This window comes from Strix aluco, chromosome Z (assembly GCF_031877795.1).
Source record: "Strix aluco isolate bStrAlu1 chromosome Z, bStrAlu1.hap1, whole genome shotgun sequence".
In the NCBI taxonomy this organism is placed as follows: domain Eukaryota; kingdom Metazoa; phylum Chordata; class Aves; order Strigiformes; family Strigidae; genus Strix; species Strix aluco.
The window spans coordinates 72,055,342-72,082,754 of NC_133971.1; the positions used below are offsets into that span (position 1 = coordinate 72,055,342).

The 27,413-nt window shown below is 40.7% G+C and overlaps 2 protein-coding genes across 10 annotated transcripts; one reads left to right on the forward strand and one right to left on the reverse strand.

The window, feature by feature from the left end:
- Positions 1–478: 478 nt before the first annotated feature.
- Positions 479–5,476, reverse strand: RMI1 (RecQ mediated genome instability 1). The gene is made up of 2 exons (XM_074813812.1): positions 5,356–5,476; positions 479–3,236 (listed from the first exon to the last, which is right to left on the reverse strand). Exon 2 carries the CDS (start codon positions 3,216–3,218, stop codon positions 1,335–1,337), a length of 1,884 nt encoding a protein of 627 aa, XP_074669913.1. The 5' UTR covers positions 3,219–3,236; positions 5,356–5,476; the 3' UTR covers positions 479–1,334.
- A 53-nt stretch (positions 5,477–5,529) lies between these two features.
- On the forward strand, positions 5,530–26,925 carry HNRNPK (heterogeneous nuclear ribonucleoprotein K). Of its 9 annotated transcripts, none has more exons than XM_074813816.1 (15): positions 5,534–5,650; positions 8,579–8,657; positions 9,545–9,655; positions 11,025–11,081; positions 12,565–12,608; positions 13,509–13,581; positions 14,146–14,259; positions 15,269–15,397; positions 16,473–16,780; positions 17,130–17,184; positions 20,835–20,885; positions 24,093–24,114; positions 24,192–24,274; positions 24,749–24,918; positions 25,769–26,925. In XM_074813816.1, the coding sequence occupies exons 2-15, from the start codon at positions 8,610–8,612 to the stop codon at positions 25,797–25,799; spliced, it is 1,296 nt and encodes a 431-aa protein (XP_074669917.1). In that variant the 5' UTR covers positions 5,534–5,650; positions 8,579–8,609; the 3' UTR covers positions 25,800–26,925. The 9 variants fall into 9 exon arrangements, with proteins under 9 accessions (XP_074669923.1, XP_074669917.1, XP_074669922.1 ...); XM_074813821.1 differs by having other exon boundaries at positions 5,535–5,650; positions 8,579–8,658; positions 9,558–9,655; XM_074813813.1 differs by having other exon boundaries at positions 5,535–5,650; positions 25,708–26,925.
- The last annotated feature ends 488 nt before the right edge of the window (positions 26,926–27,413 follow it).

Below are 27,413 nucleotides of genomic sequence, written 5' to 3' on the forward strand. Positions count from 1 at the left end.
TTCCCCCTCCTCCACTTTCCTCCATTTTTACCTTACTTAGCAAATTACCTCTGGTTTTCCTTAGGTCACCTGAAGTCTCAAAGGATGCTTCCCAACTGGATACAGGGCAGTAGGGCAATACTGACAGTCTGTCACAGCAGTTTCCAATGATCTAACAGACGTTGTTCAGGGAAAGAAAATGCCCTGAAAAAATGATACCGACAGTCCAACTGAAAAACTCCTCTCCTACCAATTTTATATTCTTTGCAAATACTATCAACACTGTGCATACTTCTCCTGTCACTGGTCCCCTAGCCCTGCCAGAATTTTAATGCTTCTAATTTCAAATTAAAAAAAAAACAAACAAAAAAAACAAGAGAAGGGAAAAGGATAGGAAGAAGGAAAAAGAGGAATAAAAAACCCAATCAAACTATTTATGATACTCCATACATTCAACAAGGTGTATATTTTTCTTTTAAAGTGACTAAACAGCTTCCGCCAAAGTTTAAATGAAAACTTTAATATATTTTTATACATTCTAAAAGCAGAAATTAAAAAAAAAAAATCAAGACCAACATTAAATATACATATACAACAGATTTGTAGCACAAGTATTTGACTACTCTGTGAAAAGGCTAGACAAGTAATCATAAAATGAATAAGGTTGTCTGTGGGTTCAAAACTAGTAGCAGTGATTAACATTAACATGACAAAAAATAGGTTCCCCATACCTCATAATCGTTCTATTCTGTTAATATAAGATTGTTAAATATTTGGCTTTTTTTTTTTTAAATATACAGCTTTTTATCTTATTTACGTACAGGGCTGTTTCCCCCCACACCTGAACATTTATAAGTCTTTCATTTCTCTACACTTCAGGTTTTTGCACACTGAACACGTATTTGAGTTTTCAGGTTGGTATAGTCAGAAGTGACCGTTTATTACTCAACTGCTTTCCTCCAAGAAAAGACTGACAGTCTCCTATAGCTACCTTTTAAAAATCAGGTAAGTATTCATCCTTGAAAAAGTATAATAATGAGCTGGCTTGTTCGTTGTTATCCATTTCCTAACAAATTCTGCTACTCCAGATCACCAGTCAAGGACACGGAGGGTTTTGCAGAATGAAAATGTTACATGAGTATTTTAAATCAAGACAGAAATATTTGAACACTTATTTCAATACTATCACCATAAGAAACAAACTATTTCGCTCCAACAAGTCATCTCCCTCCTCTCACTTTTCCATTATTTTTCCTGAGAAAAGACATAAAACTTTAAAATTTAACTTTCAACAGTCCTTCAGGAGAAATCCGACTTAAATGTTTCCTAATATACAGTCTGTAAGTTTGCACACATTATTCATTCAAACGTTTCTTCAATTGTTCTAGATGCCTTGCATCAGCATCCTGGAGAATTAATACAGTGGCTTTAGACTGAAGTGGATTAAACTCTATAGTCATCAAACAACAGAGATCTATCAGTTGTTTCTGACATTTCTCTAAGCCATCCTTAAGCTTCAGATGTAAAGCTGGATCCTTTTTCAGCTTATTCATTTCAGGCACCGAAAAGCCAATCAAACTTGTTAGAATATCATCAGCAAAATCTACTTCAAGATAAGCTGAACCATCAGAAATTTTTGCCTTTATACCCCAGGACCCATTGTTGCTTGTGAGGTTTCCAGTGAGAGTAACAATAAAACACTTAACTTTCAGAATTGTAACAGCTTCTGGTTTTTTTGCAAGGAGAAGGGAAATATATGTGAAAGGTGGAGAATCTAAATCTAAATGTGCCTGTACTGCTCTGAAAGCAAAGGTCTGTGAATCATGCTTCTGCTGATCTGCTTCATGATCCGTTTTTGAGAAAAATACAGGATCATCATTTAACAGTCTGCTGTCAGAAGTGTGCTGGGATTTACATCTGTTCTCATCTAGGTCTGTATCATTCTGCCCTTCTTCAGGAGGATTTTCCAATGGAAAATCTGCAGAACTGCAGGTCTGATGTACGTTCTTGTGCTGTGAAAAGCTACTCATACTATTTCCATCTCCAGCAAATACCATTCTTCCAAAAGTCTCTTGCTTGCTGGTAGCTTCTACAGGCTTATCTCTTTCATTCACATCATCTTTTTCACAAGTGCCATTTAATGATGAATTACAGGAGCTTGCAGATGTACGTGGAGATCTCTCGGTAATTAAACCTATGTTTCTGTTTGTGACCACTGGCGGCACTTTTTCCAGCTCTTTTCGCATCTCTTCTTCCAGAAGAAAGTCATCTTCTAAAGGAAAGTCATTTAAAGAGCCATCAACATATTCTATGGGAGGTGAAACTTGTTCATCTGAATGAGGCAAAGGACTTCCGGATTCCCACAGCAAATCATTCCCATTGTGTGCAGTCAGTGAACCTGAGGCTGTACTAAAATTGTTGCTTCTACTGCCGTATCCACTTTCTAAAGATCTTTCGTTGTTTAAAGTAAACTCATTATTTTCATCAAGACTGGCTAAAAGCTCTTCATCTGAAGGGCCTAGAGTTTGTTCTAATTCATCCACAGGCCTTGAAACAATTTGGTCATGATCAGCTTGTTGGAGAGAATTAGGGTTTTCAGTTTCTCCAATTAATCTAGCAAGGACTTTTTCCTGAGAATATTCCTCCAGAAGAGCATCTACTTCACCCCCCAACAATTTCACATTTTCTGCTTTAAGCAGAAGGACTCCAAGACGATATGCAATATTACCCTGTACAGTGATTTTTGTTCCAGGAGGAAGATTACTGTGGAGGACGGGCACTGGTTGATACTCCATGCCCTGAATTTCATGTATCCCATCAGTTAGTTGCAGCATCAGCATTCGAGTAGACTTTGCTTCCCAGGGCTTCTGGAATGCCTGAGTACTGGCTGTTACTTCTTCATTTACAGTATTTTTCCCTCTTAGCTTCTGCAGCTGAGAATATGCTGGCTGGCTAATATCAACCAGTGAATCAATTTGTATGGAGTAGAAGCCCGACAACTCTCCTTTCGGAGCAGCTAAGATGCAGTCAGGCAAAACGGGATATTCCAAATCTCTTAGATCAGTAAGAAGCCATTGCTCAAATACCTGCCTGTTAACCTGAGCTTGACTTAAATTACTACCACTGTTTTCTTCCTGGATCCAACTAACACATGCTTCCAGCCATGTCAAAGGAACTTTAACATGCCACGTGGATGAAAGCCAAGTTTCCACTCTTGCTGCAATGTTAGATGTAGACATTTTAAGAGAGCGAATTTCCTAAAACAAAACCAGAAAGACATATTCACTCTTCTGACAACAGTTGAAGTTACGACAAGTCTCTCGCTTGTATTATATAGAAATTTGCTCTCAGTTAAAAGTTCTGCTATTCTAAGTGTGACAGCACAGAAACAATTTAAATTAAAAACAGGTCTACAGATACTAAAAATGAACATGCATTTCCAGTATTTAAAGTTTCAGTCAGCATAAAAACTATGTGCAGTTTACTCATCTTGGAGTATCATGAAGGTATGGAGACATCCACAAGCAACCCTGCTTGGTGATTTCTCCTTTTCTATTGATTTAATTAGAAACATATAACTGAAATCCTTTTTCTATGGATGAAAAGCAAATGGCCAAAAAAACTCCAAACAGAAGTAGGTTGTTATATATATGTCTTCTTTTTTTTTTTTTTTTTATTTCTATGGGTGCTGCTGTTAACACCCAGTTTACTTTAGAAATTGACCTGAGAAGTTATTCCCATATTTCATCTGCACTGTTATGAACAGAAGAGACTCCATCTACAAAAGAACCAAGCTGGAACTTGTCAGCACTTGTATCACAGGGGTGACTTTTACACTGTAACTGGGTGAAAGTTTCAGGTAACTTTGTACCCGAAAATAGAAAGCTAGCTTGATACATCATTGTTATCTAGAGACCCAGTCCAAGGTTTGGCTGCAACAGTGCCAAGTCTTTGTAGTCATCACCTCAGGAACATCAGTGGCTGGAAAGTTCTAGCTTCTTGATACTTTAAGAAGTAGCCATGCACATATAGAATAGAGTAAGGACAGAATAAGCACATTTTAATTGGAAGGGGTCTACCATGATCATCTAGTCCAACTGTCTGACCACTTCAGGAGTGACCAAAAGTTAAAGCCTGTTATTAAGGGCATCATCCAAATGCCTCTTAAACACTGACAGTCATTGGACATCAACCACCTCTCCAGGAAGTCTGTTCCAGTGTTTGACCATCCTCTCAATAAAGAAATGCTTCCTAACGTCCAGTCTAGACCTCCCCTGGTGCAGCTTTGAACCATTCCTGCATGCCCTGTCACCAGATACCAGGGAGAAGAGATCAGCACCTCCCTCTCCAATTCCCCTCCTCAGGAAGCTGTAGAGAGAAATGAGGCCACCCCTCAGCCTCCTTCTCTCCAAACTCAAACTTCTTAGCCACTCCTCAAAGGACATGCCTTCACCAGCTTTGTTGCCCTTCTCTGGATAATTCAAGGACCTTCACACTGTTCTTAAATTGTAGGCCCAGAACAGCACACAGCACTCAAGGTGAGGCTGCACCAACGCTGAGTACAGCGGGACAGTCACCTCTTTTGCCCGGCTGGTTATGCTGTGTTTGATGTGCCCCAGGATGCGGTTTGCTCTCCTGGCTGCCAGGGCACACTGCTGGCTCACACTGAGCCTGCTGTCGACCAGCACCCCCAGATCCCTTTCTGCAGGCCGGCTCTCCAGCCACTCCTCTCCCAATTTTTACTTGTGTCTGGAGATACTTTGTCCCAGGTGCAGAATCTGACATTTGTTCTGGTTACATTTCATGCCATTGATGATTGCCCAATGCTCCAATCTATCTAGATCCCTCTGCAAGGCCTCTTGTCTCTCAAAAGAGTCAACAGCTCCTCCCAGTTTGGGATCATCAGTAAACTCGCTAATGTTGCATTCAACTCCTGCATCCAGATCATGGACACAAATACTGAAGGGATATTTGGCCGCCTAACTGTGTCTGGATCATGCTTAACCTCTTAGAAGGAATGACCAGGGAGCTCCACTTCCCACCGTAAAATAGTTAAGAAGCACCAGGTTTGGAGTTTTTTTGCCACTGTAACCCGCAGCAAAGAAAAAAAACACCCTGCCTCCAAGTTTTCCCCAAAGCTCCACCACTCATCAGGCACCATGCAGTTACTTAACAAAAGTAAAGCGCCAGGCAGCCACTCGCGCGGCGCTACCTCAGCGGGCCGGGGCCCTGACAGGCGCTGAGGGGGGGAGACGAAGGGAGGCGAGGCGAGGCAGGGGTGTGTGTCGGACTCCACAGCCCCTCGGAGCAGGTCGGGCCGCGTCCCGTCCCGTCCCCTCGCCGCACCGCACCCGCAGCTGAGCCACCCGCACTTACCGAGGCGAGCAGGCAGAACTGGCGGGGCGCGCCGGCTCCCGCCACCACCAGCTGGGAGAGGGGGTGGCCGCCCTCTCCGCGCAGCTCCCCTAAACGGCGCGCGCACCAGCGGCCAATAGGCGTCGCGCGCGCTTTTAAAGCATCGCGAGAGCCCTACTCCCCCGGCGCCGGGCCGCGAGCACAAGGCGGGGTTTTCCCAAGCGCCATTTTCTCTTCTCACGGCCGAGGTTGCTCTCGCTCTCCGTTGCCGCCCCCCGCTGCCTGCACCGTTTTCATCGCGGCTCTCACCGGGCAGGTAAAAAGACCAAGCGGCCGCAGCGGTGGGGGGCGGACGGCGCGGGCGGATGGCGCTGCCCTCCTCCCGGCGGTCGGGCCCGTCTGGCCCCGGCCCTCACGGAGGGCGGGGCGGATCGGGGCGGGGGGGCTGCACCCCCCGCCCTGACGGGCAGCGGCCTTGCCCAATGTGTCGGCAGAGGGCCCGCGCCGGGGGTAGGCGGCGGGGCCAATCGTCGGGTGGCGCTGGTGGATGTGCGCGTTGGCGGCGGGGGCTGCTCCCCTTTCTTTCCCGTACTCGGTAGGGCCGGCGGCGAGCGCAGGTACGCGCAGCCCACAGCGAGGTGTAACCGGGCCCGGCGAGGAGGGGGCGCTGCGTGCGCGCTGCGGGGGGGGGGGTGGGGCGGCCCGGGCCGGGCCGGGCCGGGCCTTGCTGGGGCTACCAGCGCTGCTATCGTGCCCTTCTCAGCGCTGTTGTGTGACACAGCGATGCGGGAGGTCCGCGCCTTCCCGGTCGCGGGGCTTTAACCACGTCCGGGAGCCGCCACCGCGCCTAGGGGCTCCCGTGGGCTCCCGCAAGGACGGTGGTGGAATGGGGTGAGCGCTGCGTGGAGACGACCGGAGTGCCGCCGCCCTCAGTTGATGCTGGGGTAGCCCTTCAGGCGTCTGAGGGCAGCCTGCGGGCCCCACAGGCCTCTCCCGCCCCCGAGGGGAAGGCGAGAAGGGTGGCCACTGTCCCCGCGGGCGGCCCTGGGCTCTGTGGTCCAGCCAGCGTGGCTCCCGGAGGGGTGGTGCGGTGGAGGCCGGCAGCGCTAGCGGGTGCTCTCTAAGGGCGGGGGAGCGGCCGCCGCCTTCCTGCGCCCGCCCTTGGTAACTCCGTGCCCGGGGCGAGTTGTCGGAATTACGGGCGGAGGGGAGGGCGCTGTCGGCCACGGCCTGTGCGGAGGCGGCCGCGGGAAGCTGATGGGGTGGGGGGACGCCCCGTGTCGCGGGCGGTAGCACCCTTGGCGGCGAGGCTGCCCCGCTCCGCCGGTTGCGCTGGGGCTGGGGCCGGGGCCTCCTTTGTGTCTCCCTGGGCAGAGCGGGGTAAATCTCCCTGCGACCGCGTGGTGGTGGCGGCTTTTCCGCTACCGGCTCCGCCTAGCAGCGGGCAGGCGCCATTACAGCGGCCGCCATTTCTGCTGGTGCCCGCCGCCGGGGCGGAGAGGCCAGGGCTGCGGAAGTTATGTAACGCGCCGCTCCCCCACCCGGCAGCCAGCCGGGATCGCCGCCGCGGGCGGGCGTCCGGGCCGAGAGCGAGAGAGGCGGGCGGGAAGAGTCGCTGCGCCCCGGAGGGAGCGGGGCTGAGGCGTGCCGGCGTTTCCCAGCTCTTGTCTCGTGTCTGTGGTAGCCGGTGCCGCCTCCTGCCTTTCGGTGCAGGTTTATCCTTTCGGTATTTATTAAAACATGGCATTAGTTTAATCCCGCGACCTCGATTTACCCAGCGGAGCGCGATAACTGAGAGCGCCTTACCTGCAGGCGGCTGGGGAGGTTTGACTAGGCGGGTAAATACACGCGACTAGGGGAGACTAAGCCCTGAACAGTACGTGACAGTTCATTCACTGCTGCCCTAAAATTCTTGGATGGTTGGAAACAGAGTAACCGGGGTCCGAAAGGGCTATTTAAAACGTGTAAAAATCTGCCCGGCCCCTCCCTAAACTCCTTCACATAGCAGCGTTTCGACAACGTTTGCCTGAGGTTTCACTATCATTGAATCTGTGTGTGTCCGTTAGCTCACTTTTAAGTCCCTGCAGAGACCGGCTGGGAAGGCAATGCCTGCTGTTAGCCTGTACAAGCAGGGCAACAATTGCAAATTAGCAGCTGGCTGACAGTATGTTACAAAAGTTACATGCACCTCATTTTTTTTTCTCCTTTGTGGATATCAGAATGAGTGGCCACCATTTGTTGAGGCAATGGATATGATTAAAATACAGTTCTGATTTGCTGTAGTTTACAGTTCTGATTTGTTATCTGTAGAAACACATTCTTGAAGAGAGTAAGTTGCAAAACTTTTTCTTTTGTCTAGACTTCTCTCTAATGTGATTTACTAGTGCTCAGAGATTAACTTAACAAAAGCAGGTCACAAATAAGATTCCTATTTCAGAAAATTCTAGTGAAGTTCATCTGCTTTTGAGGTTCTTGCTTGCGTGTGTGCAGAGGATTATATGTAACTACCGAAGGGGGTATTTCTAAAAATCTTGTTTCCCAGTGTGGCTAGAAGTTGTAATTTGTGTTTTGTTCATCCATTATACTTGAATGGAAAGCATGCTAAAATGCCTTCTAGTACATTGGTAGCGAATTTATAAACCTAATGCTGACAATGACCATAGCAGGACTTTTTTTAGTTTAAATTGTTTAGAACTAAACTGCAGGAGCAGATTGTTATGTGTAGTGTCCTTTAAAAAGTAAATCCAAGGCATGTGCCATATAACATATTGAAAACTGGAGCTGGATGCATATTAGTTTTAAATATCTGAAAGTAATTTTTAGTAAATGTGGCTGCTTAAGACTGGCAGTGTCTAAAAACAGTAATTCAGACAGTAATTGTTTGTCTGAAGGTTTACAGACTTATCTTTTATTTCCTCTTAGTGGTGTGTTTGGCCTGGATATGCTTTCTCAAGAAAAACTTTGCAGCAAAAACTCAGGTCAAACCTCTGTTTTTTAGCTGTAGTGAGAATCAGAGCTGTAAGTGAGCAGGGTCACAACTGATAAATGCTGTTTTCATAGGCTCTTGAAGCAATAGGCTGCTTGATTTTGATCCCGCCCAGCATACTTGAGTTTTTCTCTGCAAGGATATATAATAGGGGTAGGTTCTAGAAGCAGGCATTTCTTCTTGCTTTTTCTGTTTAGCACGATGTACAGTTTGCCTTTTCTCAAAATAGATGTAATAGTTTTTTTACTCTTCCAACAGGTTTTGCCTGCCCACTTAAGAAAATAAGGCAATGGAGACTGAACAACAGGAAGAGACCTTCACCAACACAGAGACAAATGGTAAATTTTTTAAAGGAATATTTCTTTTTAGAAAGAACCTCTTTAAATTTCAATGTTTCTAAATATTTTGTAATGCTCTAATTGTATCAAATGTTTGTATCGGCAGTAGTTTTGCATTCTGCATTAATATTTTCTTTTTTAATTAGACCATATAATTACACAAGCTTTTGAAGCATAAATGAATAATCTTTCTGTAGGCATGTTTTAGACATGGGATAAGTAGCTGAAAGTTATGACTAAGGATTTGAAATTATTTCATAATTAAATATGTAGTACTTGTGTGGAGAGTGTGAATATGTAAGAATACTATCAGGCATATCCATTAATTGCATTTTGTTTATTGCAGTGTTTACATGCAGAAGTATAAATATGTAAAGTACCTCTAAAGAGCTTCATGAAAAACTTCTTGGGCATAATTAGTGGGGAAGTTAGGGTATTAGTGTGGTTGTTTCATGCCAGTTTTTTTCCAAACGGTATTTGAAGTGCTACTTTACTGTTATTCCACCAGTATTTCAGTGTTGGACAAAACTACATTTAAGCTTTCAGACTGAAAGGTTTTTCCCAGTTGTAAATTGTAAATAAATACTAAGTGTGTGATGCTGCACTGCTTTAAACAGCGTGTCATGAATTTCTCACTGGCTGCATGCAGCATTCTCATTTAAACCATAGTTTGTAGATCTTAAAACAATTTTCAATAGTTAAATCGATGCATAAGCTGATGAAGTGAAGACCTGTTTCCATGCTGTGGATGCTCAGAGTACACATCAGTAATTAGTGTTGGGCTAATAGGAGAGAATGCGTTAAGAATACAGAGCATAACTTTGGCATGTGTTCCATTTTATTATGACTTAGAAAGTTAAATAAATGTTTGTGTTTCTCCCCTATGGACCTCTCTACAGGCAAACGTCCTGCAGAAGATATGGAGGAAGAGCAGGCCTTCAAAAGATCTCGGAACACAGATGAGATGGTTGAATTACGCATCCTGCTTCAGAGCAAAGTATGCTTTTTTGTTTTTACTGGTTTTGCTTATAGCATTGCTCAAGATGGTGGTGACAAAGTGTATGTTGGTTATATCTTTAGAAAGACCATGGAATTTATTTAATAAGACATAACTTACTAGGAATAATTTTAAGTGTTTGTGAATGGTAGTAAAAGTGTATTGTGATGGAATTACCTTCAGTGGTTCTTTTAAAGGGTAAGTCCTTAAGAATCAACACAGTTATTTTAAAAAGATGTACTAGCTGAACACATAGAGCAATAGAAATTATAAGGTGTTTACACTGAGTGGAAGGTTGTTATTTTAAGGGGAATGACTGTGTATTAGTCTTTGGAAAGGAAGCAGTTTAGAGAATGATCAGCTAGTGATTGTAAATTAAATATGAGAGGTAAGATGAGAAATTCCTTAGGATTTTGGTAACTCTCCCAAAGGGATTTACTAAACTTCTTCAAATACAACAGCAGGAAGAAATGTGGGATTGCAGTGGTTTCATTAAGTGTGAACAGTTACATTAAAGTTGCTATGTATGAATTTCCTCTGGTGTTTCCAGTTGTTACAGATGATTTGTACTTTCTGAAGTATCTCAGTCTTGTGTGGGCATGGGAGAATGTTACTTTAACTCAGTGTGACATTTCTGATCAATAGTCAAGTTACATGGGCTATGGTTAAATGTTTTGCATGCTGTTAGCATAATGTATGATCTGTGTAATAAAAGCATTACTTTTGCATGTAATCTTTGAAATAACCTGGTAAAAATATAGTTTTGCAATTACTCTTCTTGACTGTCTGCCAGTTTATTCTAGTTGATGTTAGAAACTTGAAGTTAGTGGCTGTTAATATTGACTTTAACCTTTTTCAGAATATACTGCCCTGAGAATTCAGTTAAGTTAGAGGTATAAACCAAAATTAGCACTTGAAATTATCAAGAAATGTTTGGAGTGCAAAAGGGGAATTTGCAAACATATTCCATAACAGAAAAATTAAGGGGGGGGGGATTAAATTGGGGAAACATTGACCCACATTACATTCATACAGTTCATTTTTTTGAAAGCTGTAGTCTATGAGATTGCTTTAACACAGGCAGAATTGCCTAGAAATTTCCATTTGGAATTGAAGTATTAATTGCAACACTAGATATCCTTCTCTTCCTAAATTCAGTGGTAAAAGCTGTTGGGTCATTTTTTCCATGAACAAACTACATCAGTTTGTTTCAATTTGATTTGAACCTTTCAAAAGCCGTGCCTGCCTCCCCCCACCCCCCAGGCCAACAAGGTAGTGCAAAACTAGATTTACCATTCTTAGTCTTGAGTTCAAAAATGTAGTCTTGTGCTGTGTTGGCATAACATAACTTCTGAAAACTATTTTCCAGAACGCTGGAGCAGTGATTGGAAAAGGTGGCAAAAATATTAAGGCACTTCGTACAGACGTGAGTATATATGAGTTTGAACTAATTTAACACCAATTCTTTCAGAGCACTACATCGAAAGCTTGATTGAGTGCATTTCTAGAAATGGGAGCAATTCAACTCTAGACATCAGTAGTCTAGTTACAAGCCATTTGTAATGATTGTTAGAGTAGATACCTTAGTTCTTCAATTTCTATTGTAATTAAAACCCAGCTTGACTCATGTGGGAGGAGAGGTTTATATTAAATCTCTTCACTTCTGAATAGGATTCCGCTAAATTACACACTTCAAGTGAGTTAACATCCTAATTAGAAATATCAACAAAGCTTAAAACCCTTAACTGTACCATTTCCCATACGTGTGAATCAATTATAATACTAAAACCATTGCAGGTGGCTGGCTTAACCCAGTAATAGAGGAATTCTTTAACTTCCTTTAAAAAAACCAAACAAACAAAACTGTCCCATCTGTTCTTTAACAGCTTGCACATGAAGCACAAAAGCATTATTGTTAAGACTGCTTGATGTAAATATGGGTATAGAACAGTAAAGGAACCTTCTGTTCCATTACTTGGAAGCATTTTTAAATGATCATGACTTACTACCTATTCACATTTTACAGTGGGTTGACTCTTGTGATTAGACACATGCTCAGCGTTAATGTTGTGTATTTATAAAACTTGGCAACGCTTCTTAAATATCATTTGTTTACACTCCTGTACTTAACATCAACTACAATTTCAACAGTTTTTCCAATCAAGACTGTTCAACAAAGATTTGGCAATATATCATTATAAACCAGTTCCAACTAAGTTCATAAACTACCACAACTAGAATTGAGGCTTAAGTTTAAATGGTCAGGAATCATACATATGCTCACTAACTTTGGCAGCCAGTTGGGTTTTTTTAGGGTGTTTTTTTGGTTTTTTTTTCTTTCTTTTTTAAGTAAATCAATACGTCACCTAAGTCCAGATAATTTAGATTGGTCTGGAAAACTTAACTTTCCCGATTTGCCCAAGGTTCTAGTGATACCGATCTTGACAGGTTTTGTGTCTAACCCTCATGAGCCAGCCTGCTACTGAAACATATGTTAAAAGTAAAAAGTAGTTTAGTCAGCTCAAGTGACTCTTTTTTAAGGTCCATACTGTTAAGCCACAGTTGGTGTAGCAATCCGTTATTGTGTTAGTCTTCAGAACAACTTAAGCTTGTTTCATTAATTGAGAGTAATGAGTATAGTTTGTATTAAATTAAAATTTATTGCTTTTCCCCCTTTTCCCTCTCCTTGTTTTTTTGGCCATATATCTCCGTTGCCCATGTACTGGATCGACTTGCCCCTGCGTTGCCCACCATGACGTTGGCCCATCCGCCCCTGAACGCCCATGTGAAAACCCTGGTTGGCTATGCCCAAAAATGTGCTCGTTGCCAAACGGGTACCATACTTGACAACTTCTGATTGAATGCCCATGCCCAATGCCAACATCCACGAACGCCAATGACCAATGCAGTACAATGCCAGTGTTTCAGTCCCAGACAGCAGTGGCCCCGAGCGGTATGTCCCAACAGTTTATGCCTCACTGCCTGATTAGAAAGAGAGAAATGTATTTTATTACCTGCCTTTGATATAATTAAATAGTATCCCCTTATAGACGGTGTATTGTTTTTTTTCAAGTTTTCTGTCTTATTTTCCCCATTAAGTCTTTTTGTCACTGAACTTTTACGTGAGTTGCCCACCCAAACAATCCACTAATTTTATTTCAATGGAAGGAGCACAGCTTCAAGTGTTGCATATTTGCTGCATTGTAAATCAAATTGTTTCAAAGTAGTCTCTCGCTCTGTCTTTGTGGCCCACCTTGCTCCCCTCAACATTGCCTGTTCATAATTATTTCTGATGAAATGCTAACTCCGGTTCACTTTTCTTCACTTCTCATTTGTTTTGTCTTTTTTTTTTGTCTTGCATTTGTATTTGTTTTCTTGGAGAGCCCATTAGTAATCTGATTTCTAACTGGTCTCATAACCTTACTCCAGATACAATGTTCACCACTTGCATATCCCCACTTTTTCTATGAGAAGGTGTGCCAGTTTTACCAACGTAATAGCGAGGGTATCCTAAATTAGTGGTGGCGGGGAACATGAATATTCACTACTGCTCTCAGTTCTGCCTCAATTTCTTGCCCACTTAATCTGAGCCCTTCCAAACGCCAATTCTTGTCTTTCTTTCTCTCTCTCTCTGCAAGACCTACCTAATCTTAAATTTATCATGCATATATTGGGCATAAACAAAGATGCATGTGTTGTAAATTGAGCAAACAGGTTTACTTTAAATGGGGAATATTAATTGTAAGCTCTTCTGTGTAGTAAATCTTGTTAGAATATTGTGTGATGAAAAAAATTTACTTCTGCTTCTTTTTTCCACCTTCTGCATATTGTCTGGCATTATGGCCTCCAACAGCATCTTGAGTATAAGTGCAGATATAGAGACAATTGGAGAAATCTTGAAGAAGATTATCCCTACTTTAGAAGAGGTATGTCTCTTAATGTTTGTTTCTTTTTAGATGTAAGAGATTAGCTTTTGAAACACGATGGTTCTAGATAATTTATTGCTTTTTAAATATGGTAAATTAGAAAATAAAACCCAAAAGCCTTTTAAAGAAGAGTTATGACTCAAACTGCTTGTTGGCATCTTTTTTTTGTAGAGGATAGAGTCAGTCGCTATTAAAGTAACGTTTCAAACCGCCTCCCCCCCCTTCAGAATACTTGCCTCCTGACTTGTTTTGTCCCCATTTTGAAGTAGTTGTGTTATGACTTGTATTCTGCATTGACTTTGTAAGTAAGAGTATTGCACTTGTTTGTATCTTCTTAAATCTTTGTAGAAAGTTGTGCTGTGTAATGTAATAAGTAAGGAAAACTGATTTGACATCAGTTTATGTTGAGGTGAGGTGCTTATCGAAGGAAATACAGGATTACAATTTAGCAATAAATCAATTCATACCATTGCGTTTAGAGAAGAAACTTAACAAAACCCCAAATATTTTAAACTTCTATGTGAATAATTTTTTATCTTTCTCCTGTATGCGTCTTTCTTACAGTATCAACACTACAAAGGCAGCGACTTTGACTGCGAATTAAGACTTCTCATTCACCAGAGTTTGGCAGGAGGAATTATTGGTGTCAAGGGTGCTAAAATTAAAGAACTAAGAGAGGTACTTGTTTCCTGTTCTTCTGAAATTTGGTTTTTGTTCAATAAAGAACTTGATGTTTTGTGTTCATAAGGGGCAAGTTAGCAATCTTCTGTGCAGTAATTCATTCAGAACGTACTGCATACATGATTTTGATGTTCTGAGATGGATCTGTGAGTTGCAACTTTCTTGCAAATGCTCAGAAGTAAAGTTGTTCGTGATAAAGCCTAGGACTTCTTACCAAGCATCTAGGCAATATTTGTGGTAGAGTAAGTTTTTTTAATTAAAATGGCATCCATCACTCTTAGAATGAACTGCTGCATAGATGAGATTTATTCATGTGGTTGGACGTACGTAATGGTTTAGGGTGAATACATCTCCACAAACTCTTGTGATGACAATTTGATAAATGTCTGAATTTTACTGTGGAAGGCCTTTATTTTTATATATATATTTTTTTAATTCTACCTCCTAGAAGACCATTGTTTTCTTTCAGTGAAGGAATGGGATTAAAAAAAGCTAATGGTCTCTATGAACTTAAAACACCTCTGTTTTCGGTCCTTGGCATTGTGTTAGAGGCAGTTTCAGCTCAGTTCAGATATAAGCTAAGACCTGTTTGCATGGGTTGAGAAAGGCAAGATAACTGGACATAATCCTAGCAATATCACTGTCTTGCATCCAAAGCGTGTTTTCTTGACATGTGTAGGTTAGTACAACCTATAAGCTTGCAATGGATGTGTGGTCTTTTTGCTAGTATTTAGTTCAATGATGGTGTAAACAAGCCATAATTGAAAGAGAAGATTGCAACTTTTTTCCTCTTCGTACAAAGCTATGTCAGCACAGATCTTAAAAAAAAAAAAAAAAAAGTAATCCTAAAATTAAATTTGTGATACCTCAGAAACAAGCATGCACTTAAAATGGCTAGGAATTTTAAATGGTTTTTTGATTGTTTCTTTAAAAATGTTTTAATGGGTTTATGAAATTATTTAAAATGCTTACATTAGACAATCTTGGGGTATTTTTTGTTCAACAGAACACTCAGACCACCATTAAGCTCTTCCAAGAGTGTTGTCCTCATTCTACTGACAGAGTGGTGCTTATTGGTGGAAAACCTGATAGAGTCGTTGAATGTATCAAGATTATTTTGGATCTTATATCTGAGGTAATGTTTATTAAATTCATTTTATTCTTTCATTGGCATACATGAATGTTTGGGTGAAAAATGGTATCTTTCAGTTCCTGTTTTGAATTCAGTACCTCTTACTTTCCCAGTAACAAAGTGATTGACTGTTACCACCTTTTGAAAGTATTTCAGTTTTCTAGAACTGAGGTGCCCCTTATGGGTGAGGGAAGCTATTTTTGGTACTAGTGAGCCATTGTTCATGCTTTGCATATGGCATGGTTAAGTCTGGCTGGCAGCTAAACACCATGCAGCCGCTCACTCACCCTCCCCCTGTCCTAGAGCATGGGGAAGAGTTGGAGGGGTAAAGGTAAGAAAACTCATAATTGAGATAAGAACAATTTAATAGTTGGAATAAAGTAAAATTAAATTAATAATAATAGTCATAATAGAATATACAACTGAGTAATGCATAGTGTGACTGCTCACTACCCACTGACCAATGGTCAGCTGGTTCCTGGCTAGCAACCCCAGAGGAGAGAATCCTAAAACCACAATCCCAGAAGAAGGAGAGTGAGCTTCCTGGCCAACCCTCATCTGCATACTGAGCATGATGTTGTATGATATGGAATATTTCATTGGCCAGTTTGGGTCTGTTGCTCTGACTGTGCTCCCAGTTTCTTGTGTACTGCACACTAGCAGGGCATGGAAAGTTGCAAAGTCCTTTATTCCTTAGCAACAACTAAAAGTATCAGTGTATTATCAACATTTTTCTCATAATAAATCCCATACTGAATCCAAAACACAGCACTATTTTAGCTGCTAAGAAGAAAAATTAGCTCTATCCCAGCTGAAACCAGGACAGCATTTCATTAAGAAGCAAAAGTTGAAGAGGAAGGGAGACAAAATATGTTTGCCACTGATCAGTAACAGTAGTTTCTCTATCATAGTTAAGTTCACAGAAAACACATCGCCATCTCCTCCCTTCTTACCAGCACTGTGAAATTAAGAACATTCCAAATGCATACATTAACGTTTATACATATAACATATTTATTTAAACATGCCAATTGTAGTAGTTCTAACTGGTTTGGGGGGATTGTTCTGTTTGTTTTAGTCTCCAATTAAAGGACGGGCCCAGCCTTACGATCCCAATTTCTATGATGAAACATATGACTATGGTGGCTTCACAATGATGTTTGATGATAGAAGGGGACGTCCAGTAGGCTTTCCGATGCGTGGAAGAGGAGGTTTTGATCGAATGCCCCCTGGTCGTGGTGGACGCCCTATGCCTCCATCGAGAAGAGATTATGATGATATGAGCCCTCGCAGAGGACCTCCACCACCTCCACCAGGTCGTGGTGGGAGAGGTGGCAGCAGAGCTCGTAATCTTCCTCTTCCTCCTCCACCACCTCCTCGAGGCGGGTGAGTTGTTGCGTAAATGCGTTCTACAAAACTCAGTTTGTGTATAATCTCCTGAATCATGTTCATCTTTGCAGTGTTTTTTTTGTACTTCCATGGTGGTAGTGATTATGCAGGATTGAGTGCGTGTTAGACCAGAGTATCTTGAAAAGTACTGGAATTCAATTACTTGCTGCACTTTACTATAATCTACCAGGACTGTGGTCAGTAGTTCTGAAACTTTTATGTCATTCAGTACTTGGTTAGAGTAGTTTAAAATTGAGTTGTGTGTGAACCATTAAGTGAAAACTTAAATTAGAATAAGTAAACTATTTATAATGCAGTTCACATTCTGCTGCTTTTTACATTTTAGAGATCTTATGTCCTATGACCGAAGGGGAAGACCAGGAGACCGTTACGATGGCATGGTATGAGTTTAAAATTTCATTGTTCTGTTTCTGTAAGCACAGTTAGCATGCATTTAAGTGTGGGGCATGCATGGTTCTGATGATACAACCGAATGTTTTGTCCATACAAATGGTCCCTCCTGTGGAGGAATGTTTGGAGTGTAAGTGGTATCTGAAACATGATCTGTTTTCTTTCTTTCCTCCCTGCCATCAAAAATGATACAGAAAATTTGACTCTGCTCTACCCTGTGCATTTGCTTGAATTGACTGTCTTTTAGATGTCGTTTTCAGTCAGAATGACAGAAATAAGAATTGATAGGCTTTCCAGATAAAGGAAACACATCAGAACAACATTCTCTGAAATTCTTGGATTCATATAAGCATTCTTAACACTAATGTTGGAAAACATGAGTATAGATAGAATAATACAGATTATGGAATAGTATCTATGAAGTGCTCTAGTTGATCACTCTAAGGTGATTACCCTTTTGATCAATTCTTGTCTATTTGCTGCTTCTCTGTCCGCAGAAAATCCACTGTAATTCCAAATGTTTTGGAACTAGGGCTGCTGCTCAGCTGAATCCTAAATTAAATTAGGTGCATTGAGCCGTATTAATGCTAATACTTCCTGAGGAAAAAAATCTGTCACAGTCTATGGAAGCTTAAAAGAAGGTTTAGAGAGATTCTTCGATGTTGCATTATGAAATGTAACTGCCCAGCAGTCATCACCTGTGGTACTAGATTCCTCTTTCCTGGGAAGAGAAATCATATGTATCTGGGAGTTAAATCTCTGTAGTAACGATCTTGTTTTCTCCTCTGGCTTTGGTTGGCACCTTCTTTAAGATGACAGGTGAGGCAAGAATTTTTATTTTTTATTTTAAATGAATGGAAGAGAAAGGAGTGGACAAGAGCTGTGAAATGAGCTACCTAAATGGGCTTTACACATTTCCTTCCTCCTCGGGAGTAAGAGTTACTGGAAGTACATATGCAAGCGTGTCACTTGCTTACTACGCATATTAAAAGGAACTATTTACACAAAGTTACAAAAAAGTGTTACCCATGCTACTGTACATGTTAAGAAACTGGAAGAATTGGGAAGTACACTTCCCAAGATTCCATATTTGTATTTACATGTTTTCAAAGCTCAGTCCTTGTGTTCTTGTATTTGCAGCTGATAAAGCCAGTGCTAGAGTGCATAAACTGAGCAGCCTGCCCTTCTTTGGGTATCTGGTTGAGCACAGTCTTACTCAGCTTGACTCTTGGGCAGTAGTGTGTTCTATTTTTATTCCATTCCAGCTAGAATAGAAAATCCATTTTGACTTTTGCTTAGCCTGACTTTCGTCAGGTTGGCTTTTGCTTTCTTGACATGAGTTTCTACAAGTAAGTGGAGTCATGTCATTTTTTTTTAATTCCAGAAAGCAATTTTATTTCTTCCTCATGGTGAAGGTGCTCATGGCTTTGGCTCCTTCATGACCAAGTATCATGGACTGCTTCCCAACAAAAACTGTATTTAATTTCTAGTTTTCATTAACTCTGATGCTAGTATCCTAAGTTGTGTAAGCAGATAGGAAAGTCCTCATGTGGAATGTGAGGCTAGAGCGGGAAATACCATGCCAGAAATAGAAAGTCTTCCTGTGCCACCCTTTGTTTCATATAGAAACCATTCTCTAGTAAAACATTCAAACTAGAGTAAACCAACGTCATTGTGGTTTGTGAACTAAGTAACACATGGGAAAGGCTGTTCTCAGAGAACAGAAGTGCTCTTTCACATAGATTCTATTTTACATAGATGCAATAAAAGGTAAGAATAGATGCTTTTCTCAGATGAACATCTCAAAAATCATGGAAATGTTGAATGGATAGAAATAGTCTTATTTTTTTTGTTAGCCAGCTTTCTTTCCACTAAAGGCAGAAAGATTGAGTAGTTCAGGACCTTTAAATTGGACACTGAACTGTGAATTTTCTGGAATTTCAGAGATATGACGGTATTGTTAGCTGTGTAAATGCCGAGAAGAACCCAGTTTGATTTTAAAAGATAGGTTAATTCCCCTTGTCTATGCAGAGTCACCCCATTAAGATACTCGTCTGTTAGCCTGGCGTACGTTGTTTAATTATGCACTGCTGTTGAAAGAGTTAATTTGGTTTATAATCTCTCTTCTGAAGCTTTTTCCGGAGGGACAGACTTGTATTGTTTCTCTGCTAACAAAGCTATATATTTCAGTATGTAACTACTCCAGATAAAATGCCTGTGGACCACAAGGGCTGTTCTGACAGTTGAAAAGACCTGAATGTATTTCCAGTATTTCTTTTTTAACACCTTCATCCTCAGGGGTCTTTCAGGTACAAAAGTACACACCGATAACAGTGGGAGGGGTGGAAAATAAAGTAGAGAAGCATATAAAGTCATTTTATCCCCTCGCCTCTTTTTTAATTAACTGAACACATACTAAAATTTTCAATGTACTAAAAATTTTTAAAATCTGAGTTAATAGAGACTTAAATCAGAATGTCCCCTGCTAAGTGGACTGTCTCTTCACAGACTAATGTGAGTGTCTTCAGACTTCTGATGTGCTTTTGCTCCTTCAAATGCTTCCTAATTCTTGATCTGTATTTTAACATATACTTTTATGTGTATGTACATGTGTCTTGATGTATAAATACTCAAATAAAGGCACATACACTTCAAAAAACATAAAACGTTCTTCATGTTTGAGGTGTGACGTTAACATGCATGTAAAAAGTCAGTGAAAGAAGAGTGTATGACAATTCCTATGTTTATACATGCAGATGCTGGAAGAAAGTAACAAAATTTCACTCTTCTAGGTCACTCTGTTAAAAAACAGAGAAAACTATGATGAAAGAATTTTTGACATCAGTTAGGACTGCATGCATTTTCTTTTAATAGAAGTTAAGCTCTTTGCTGTATCCAGCCAGTGTGTTATCTGCTTTCTATTCTAGTACCAGTAGTCACTAGCAGAAATGAGTCTGTAGAGTATTCTGTTATGTATGTTAAGATACCCTGTTTGAGTAGCTGGTTTTAGAGTGCGCAAATGAACATCAATTGTTGAAATTGTAGAATTTTGAAAGCTGCTATATGTCACGTTTTAAAAACAATTAAATTTCTAATATAATTAGCAGTAGATTGTTAGTCTAGTTATTGGCTGTATGAGGTATATGGAAATGAATTGGTAGAATATGAGAAGTGGTTCTTTTCATGCTTGAGCTGCTGTTGGCATAATCACTGACAAGTTATTCATTTCAATCTTATTAAACCTTCATTTTCTAACACATGACAGAAATACAAGATTTTTTTGAACACATGGCAGAAATAAAAGATTTTGATACATAATAGCACTTGAAGGTGTTCTAAAAGAAGTGGAAGAAAGCTTGTTTGAGCTTTGCTTTGCCATTAGCTGTCTGACCTTTGTTAGAGAAAAAAATCTGTTTACACCACAGAAAGGGGAAAAAGTGTGACCACTTACAGTTCCCTCAGAGTGAAATTAAAAGGGAGTGAGTCTTAAAAGTGGTCTAAATCACGTAAACTCTTTGTTCTGGTATAAATGTTTCCCTGTACCAGTATGTTACCTGTACCAAGTTACTTATAAGTCTGCATGACATTAACTTAATTTAGATTTCTTCCTCTTTTCCTTCCATTATTTTGTATTTGGCAGATGATGCAGTGTCATGTCGATGCGTGTGATGACATGCAGCCACCAGAGTTGGTGAGTGTGCTTAACCATTTTTTTAAAAACTGCTTTATTGAACAGGTTAAGTGATAACAGGAATTTCTTGATCTTGAGTGTAGTTAGTGGCAACTTGCACCTGTTGAAAATCATAAAGCTATCCTTCTCACTAAGAATTTATTGGCAGTTTGTCTTAACAGTGTGTCCTGTGCAGGCAGGTAATGTTAATAGAAATGTGGAAGTATGCAGTAGTACAGCCAAAAGAGAGAAGCTTTTCTGTGCCTATTTCTGCCTCTTTTGCCCCATTTTCATGTTTTAAAGAGTAACTTTCTCCATAACTCATGCACTGTAGATGTATCATTTAGGATATATTGTATTAACTTCATAATGTTGGGTTTTCTCATATTTCAAACAGCAGATACTAAAAGTAGCTTCTTAAATTTGTGGATAAACTATTAAGCTTTAATTATTGATATATTTGAAAATATACCATTTGATTGGATAGGTTTTGGAACAGGAGGTTAGGTGTTCTTCAGGTGTTCATGCTGTCTAAAAGATGGCAAAGTGCTGCCAAATATTAAATGTCACTTCTTAGCTTACATTTGCTGTGTTTATGTAATTGCCTAATTCATCTGCTGTCTGGTTCATTTGCTGTCCTGTAGTCTGGGGAGGCAGAAATGATCAAGGATTGTTCTTTAAAACAGATCAGTGCACAAAGGGATACTTTGGCAAATATCAACAGGAATATGTCTGTGTATATGCAGAGGCTGATGAAAGCAGTATACTGAATTAAGTCTTAAGCAGAGTCCTTCATTCTTTTGTATGTTGGAGTCCACTACAAACTATTACGTTCTATTGCTGAGTAACGTGATTACACAATATAAGTTGCTTGGAGACGGAGGATAAGATCAACAGTTTGGTCCAAGTAGCTTCCATTTTGATCTTCCAAAAAGGTAGCAGGTAAATACCATTTTGGGAAAAGTTGTTGTATTACAGTTCTGTGAACAAGTAGTTGTGGTTGGTTGAACTTGGCTGGTTCTCAGGTGCCTACTCAGCTGCTCTCTCACTCCCCCTCCTCAGCAGGATGAGGGGAGAAAGTAAGATGGAAAAGCTTGTGGCTCAGGATAGATAGGGATATCACTTACTAGTTAACCATCATGAGCAAAACAGAGTTGACTTGGGGAACATTAATTTGTTGCCACTTAAAAGTAGAGTAGCATGGTAAGAAACAAGGAGGAAAACTAAAAGCACCTTTCCCCCACCCCTCATTTCTTTCCAGGCTCAACTTCATTTCTTCATTTCCTACTTGTTGGAACTAGATGATCTTTTAAGATCCCTTCCAACCCAAACCACTCTGATTCGCAGCTCGATGACTGTGTTCAGTTTTGGGCCCCTCACTACAAAAAGGACATTGAATTACTCGAGCGTGTCCAGAGAAGGGCAACGAAGCTGGTGAAGGGTCTGGAGCACATGTCGTATGAGGAGCGGCTGAGGGAACTGGGGTTGTTTAGTCTGAAGAAGAGGAGGCTGAGGGGAGACCTCATCGCCCTCTACAACTACCTGAAAGGAGGTTGCAGAGAGCTGGGGATGAACCTCTTTAACCAAGTAATGAGTGATAAGACAAGAGGGAATGGCCTCAAGTTGCGCTAGGGAAGGTTTAGACTAGATATTAGGAAGTATTTCTTTACAGAACGGGTTGTTAGGTGTTGGAATGGGCTGCCCAGGGAGGTGGTGGAGTCCCCATCCCTGGAGGTGTTTAAGAGTAGGGTCGACATAGAGCTGAGGGATATGGTGTAGTTGGAAACTGCCAGTGCTAGGTTAATGGTTGGACTAGATGATCTTCAAGGTCCTTTCCAACCTAGACAATTCTGTGATTCCTCTGCCATGAGTGGTGCAGGGGGGATGGGGAACCGTGGGTTGCAGTCGGTTCATCACACTTTGTTCCTTCTTCGTCACACTGTTCCCCTGCTCCAGTGTGGGGTCCCTCCCATGGGATACAGCTGTTCACAAACTGCTCAAATGTGGGTGTTTCCAATGGACTGCAGTTCTTCAAGAACTGCTCCAGCCTGGGCCCTCTTCATGGGGTATAGTCCTTCAGGAACAGACTGCTCCAGTGTGGGTCACCCACAGGCCACAGGTCCTGCCAGGTGCTTGCACCTGCTTGGGCTCTCCACAGGCTGCATCTTCCTTCAGGGCATACCTACCTGCTCCCAGCATAGCATCTTCCATGGGCTGCAGTGTGGCTGTCTGGTCCAGTGCAGTTCTCTCCATGGGCTGCAGGAGAATACCTGTTCCAGCACCTGGAGCACCCCTTACACTGTGGTGTCTGCAGGGTTGTTTCTCTTACTTTTTTCCCCCCATCACTTAGCTCTCACAATCAGTGCACACAGTGTTTTTTTTACCCTTTCTTAAATGTTATCACAGAGGTGCTACCAGCTTTGCTGAGGGTCTCAGCTGTAGGCAGCAGTGGGTCCATTTTGGTGTTGGCTAAAACTTGACTAGCTTTGTCTGGCACAGGGGCAGCCCCTGGCCTGTTCTCACAGAGGCCGCCCCAGCCGTCTCCCAGAAGTTGAATTTGGGAGAACTGCACATATTTATTCTCTGCTTCTATAGGAAGGGATAAAAATGGGTTCTTGAGCACTCAGAAGGCATTAGATGAAATGTAGACCAGTATTTGTCATCAAATGCTTCAAATCCTAAAATTAAAAGAGGCCACAAGTGCTTGTTGCAGTGATTTGGATTTGGTATATAGTGGTTTTAGCAGGACGGAAGTAACTCGTGCCACGATTATCAGTTCAAACGATTATTATCTGTATGAAGGATTGTAGTATAGTCTGAATTGAGAGGTTACAGAGCTATTCTTAAGACCTTTGTTTTTTTTCCCTGAAGACGTGGATGAAGTAGGAGAATTGACAGTCACCGGTAAACTTTTTGTCCCAAAAGTGGAGACTTGAGTCTCTCCTGAGCTGATCCTTTATGCCATCTTACACCTTACTGCTAGGGGTTTTGACAGGGCAGGGTAAGAGGTTAGTGAGACTTCCCCACCACCACCCCTTTTGTTTCTGGTCTACCCTCTTTGCCTCAGTATGCCTTTGGCACAACACTCTTCTATTTATAGGAAGGTTGGTGGTTGAAATTTTTGTTAACTCTGAGTCTGTTTTATGCAATATGATACTTAAGATGAAAATATGCTTGATGAAGCATGGCTATTCACTATTTAAGGTTTTTTTTCTCTTTCTCTTACAGTTTGAGGGTGGATCTGGATATGGTAGGTGTTTATATAGAACCTTTACATGTACTTCATTATGTAGTTATTAAAGGACTTGATGCATACATTTAAATCAGACTATTCTTATGCAGGGGGACGCGGTTCATACGGAGATCTTGGTGGGCCCATCATCACCACACAAGTAACGATTCCCAAAGATGTAAGTAAAGTTGACTTGTTTTCAACTAGTGTTTTCTCTTAAAAAAAGAAAAAAAGAAAGTCACAGCCTTTTCTTATACTATGTAAGTAAATCAGAAGTATTTAGGGTGCCTGATAAGTACTTCTAATACAAACCAAGTGTTTCTAAATCACCAAAAGTCTATTCTTTGAGTGTTTGTTTTGCCTTTACTTTAGAGACGTACAAAACAATTTAATTAACTGTTAATATTGAGTAATAGAGGTGTCTGTGCAACTTGGTTTTTGCAAATGAGCAACTGGTTCTCCTAGTTTTATCCTACCTGTGTTTATACAGTGGATGTTGCAGGGGATGTTTTGAGGCTGTAAAATAGTAAGCTTCCACTGCAACTCTTAAAACTAAGCATACAGAAGCTACTCAAACACTGCTGTGATTTTTATAACTATTTTTGAGAGTGAAAGTTGTATCAGGAAATGAATGCTTTGCTTTCTCCTCTAGTTGGCAGGATCTATTATTGGAAAGGGAGGCCAGAGAATCAAACAAATACGTCATGAGTCAGGAGCTTCGATCAAAATTGATGAACCGTTAGAAGGCTCAGAAGATCGGATAATAACTATTACGGGAACACAGGACCAGATACAAAATGCACAGTATTTACTGCAAAACAGGCAAGTTAAAGTTCATTGTTGTCCCTAGTGTCAATTTTAAACTGACATGTATGTTCTAAAGCTGCTCTTTTCTGTGATGCAGTTTTTAGAAGGCAGGTTTTAAGTAACTATTTGAATCTAACTTCTCCAGTGGTAGTTCTGCCTTGATTTTCTTCTGTTCTCCATTCTAATTAAAATGAAGACACGCTCAAAACTAATCTTGCTGGAAGACGCCTTAACCAAGCAGTCCTCTCATTTCTCTGGTGAAAACTGCTGCAAAAAATACTTGTAATAAATTACATAGAGCCTGTAGAAAATATAGAAGATTTCAGTGGATGTTGGCCTAGTTCTGTGTGGAAGACTAGTGATTTTGTTGTTTTTAGATAACTAAATTGACAACAAATCACAGTCTGCCATATGGCACAGACCATGCCTCTACAGGACAAGTTGAAATCGATTTGGTGCTGTTATGCAGCATTTCACACCTTGCTGAGATTACTTTGTCTTTTCTGCCAAATACTAACAGCTTCAGATTTTAATTTGCTTAGTTTTGGTTTATTAACATGTTAGCTGTCATAGCAGATTTTAATGCTTTAACTTGAATGTTTGGCTTTAGATTACTAATATTTAAATGTGCCTAAAATAAATCAATATACCTATAATTATTAGCCATTAATCTTTTAAAATTATTTACTTTTAAATGTATTAGGAATTTGTAATTTAATCTACTCTAAGAATGTCATTGTGAATGTTGATTCAAGATGTATGGTCCATCATTCTAATACATGCTTTTTTCTTTTTCTTTTATAGTGTGAAGCAGTATGCAGATGTTGAAGGATTCTAATGCAAGATTATTTTTTCTTTTTTATAGTGTGAAGCAGTATTCTGGAAAGTTTTTCTAAGCCTAGTGAAGAACTGAAGGAGTCCTGCACCCTTTTTTTTTTTTTTTTATCTGCTTCTGTTTAAAAAGCCAACATTCCTCTGCTTCATAGGTGTTCTGCATTTGAGGTGTAGTGGAATCTTTGCTGTCCACCAGATGTAATGTTTTGGTTCCTTACAAATACGTGGGGGGAGGGAAAGGGCGCACGAGACTAACATTGAAATTTTGAAGCAGCAGCAGAGAGATTGAATTTAATTTTTGTTCATTGTTGGTGGTAAATTGTAATGTTTTTCTGTAATTGTTGTGAACACCCTGCTTCTATGTACACTGTATCTTTTTTGGAAGGAGGAGGATACTGGTAGTCCACATGTCCCTGGCATCCTTTGAGAGCAGTGAGCAGAATGTAATGCTCTTTTGTAAGAAACATTTATGATTTTTTTTAAATAAATTTAGTGGACCTATCCTTGGTGGCAATTTTTTTTTTCATACATAAAGTAATACCTAAAATGGATATACCGTTTTTTCCCCCCCCTACATAAATGAAAGTTCCTTTAAGTTTGCTCTTCTGCTTCTTTGTTATAAATACAATTATGTGGGTTTTTTGTTTGTTTTTAAATTAAACCGTGTGAAAACAATGACTGCTGTGCTGTTTGGGAAAGAATGCAAAAATATTCATGCAAATGTTGTGTAAAACTTTTTTGCAAGTGTTTGGCCCTTTTTGCAGTACATATATATATTGGTGACAGTATATAAATAAAATACTTTAAAACTTTGTGATGTCACTGAGTAAAACAGTGGTAAAGTACACCTGGTTATAGACAGCTTGCTTAATGCAGATAACACTGTTAGAAGTGAATTGCTGTACCGTTACTGAATTATAGTTGTTTCCTGAGCTTTCATTTGTATGAGGTAGAAATTCTTATAAATTGGCAAATTGATGGTATCTAACTCTGTAACTTGTTTTTTGTTGTATGCAAAACTTAAACTTGTTTGGTTCCCTTGTATGTTGAATTTCCTAGGAATTATTTGTGAGAAATTAAAAAATATAAAGCCTCTGGATATCTCATGTAAGACCTTGGCATTTGTATTTATAGTTTACAAGTTCTAATTTCACTTCCTGAATAATAAAAATGAATTTAAAAATGCAAGAGCCTGTTGCACATACAGATACGATGGGTCCAGACTAAGTATGGATTCCTTTACTGTGTTTTTTGTTCTTCTTTTGTCCTTGGGTTGTAGAACATTTCACTTTGCTTTTTTAATGGTTTGGGGTAATTCCTGGCCTAGTATGCAGCTACTCTTAAAATTTCATGGGAAAGGCAAGGAGCTAGGAAGTTATGTGTTGGGCTGACCTGCTTGGCAGAGCCACCATCTACCCCTCAAGTGCTCACGGCCTTACTCTTTGTGTGCGGGAAGGGAGGGCGGCAGGTGCAGCTACATGGCACTGGTTTGGGAAAGGCTGAGAAGTTAAAGAAATCTGCAATGGAAGCAAAGGTTTTGGGCAAAATGCAAGTGAACTAAAACACGAGGGCTGAATGTTTCTGTATGCTTCCAATTTGTGCAATGTGCAGAAGGATGGTGGTGTGGGTGGGGGTTTGGTGGGGGTTTTTTTTAATCGGGTGGAAAGCTCCCCAAG

Bases quoted from the DNA above. Each gene is read 5' to 3' on its own strand.
- RMI1 (XM_074813812.1), bottom strand. From the start codon at position 3,218: ATGTCTACATCTAACATTGCAGCAAGAGTGGAAACTTGGCTTTCATCC.
- HNRNPK (XM_074813813.1), top strand. From the start codon at position 8,610: ATGGAGACTGAACAACAGGAAGAGACCTTCACCAACACAGAGACAAAT. The intron at 11,082-12,564 runs GTGAGTATATAT...TGACCAATGCAG, and splicing joins TTAAGGCACTTCGTACAGAC to TACAATGCCAGTGTTTCAGT. The intron at 24,115-24,191 runs GTAGGTGTTTAT...CATTTAAATCAG, and splicing joins TGAGGGTGGATCTGGATATG to ACTATTCTTATGCAGGGGGA.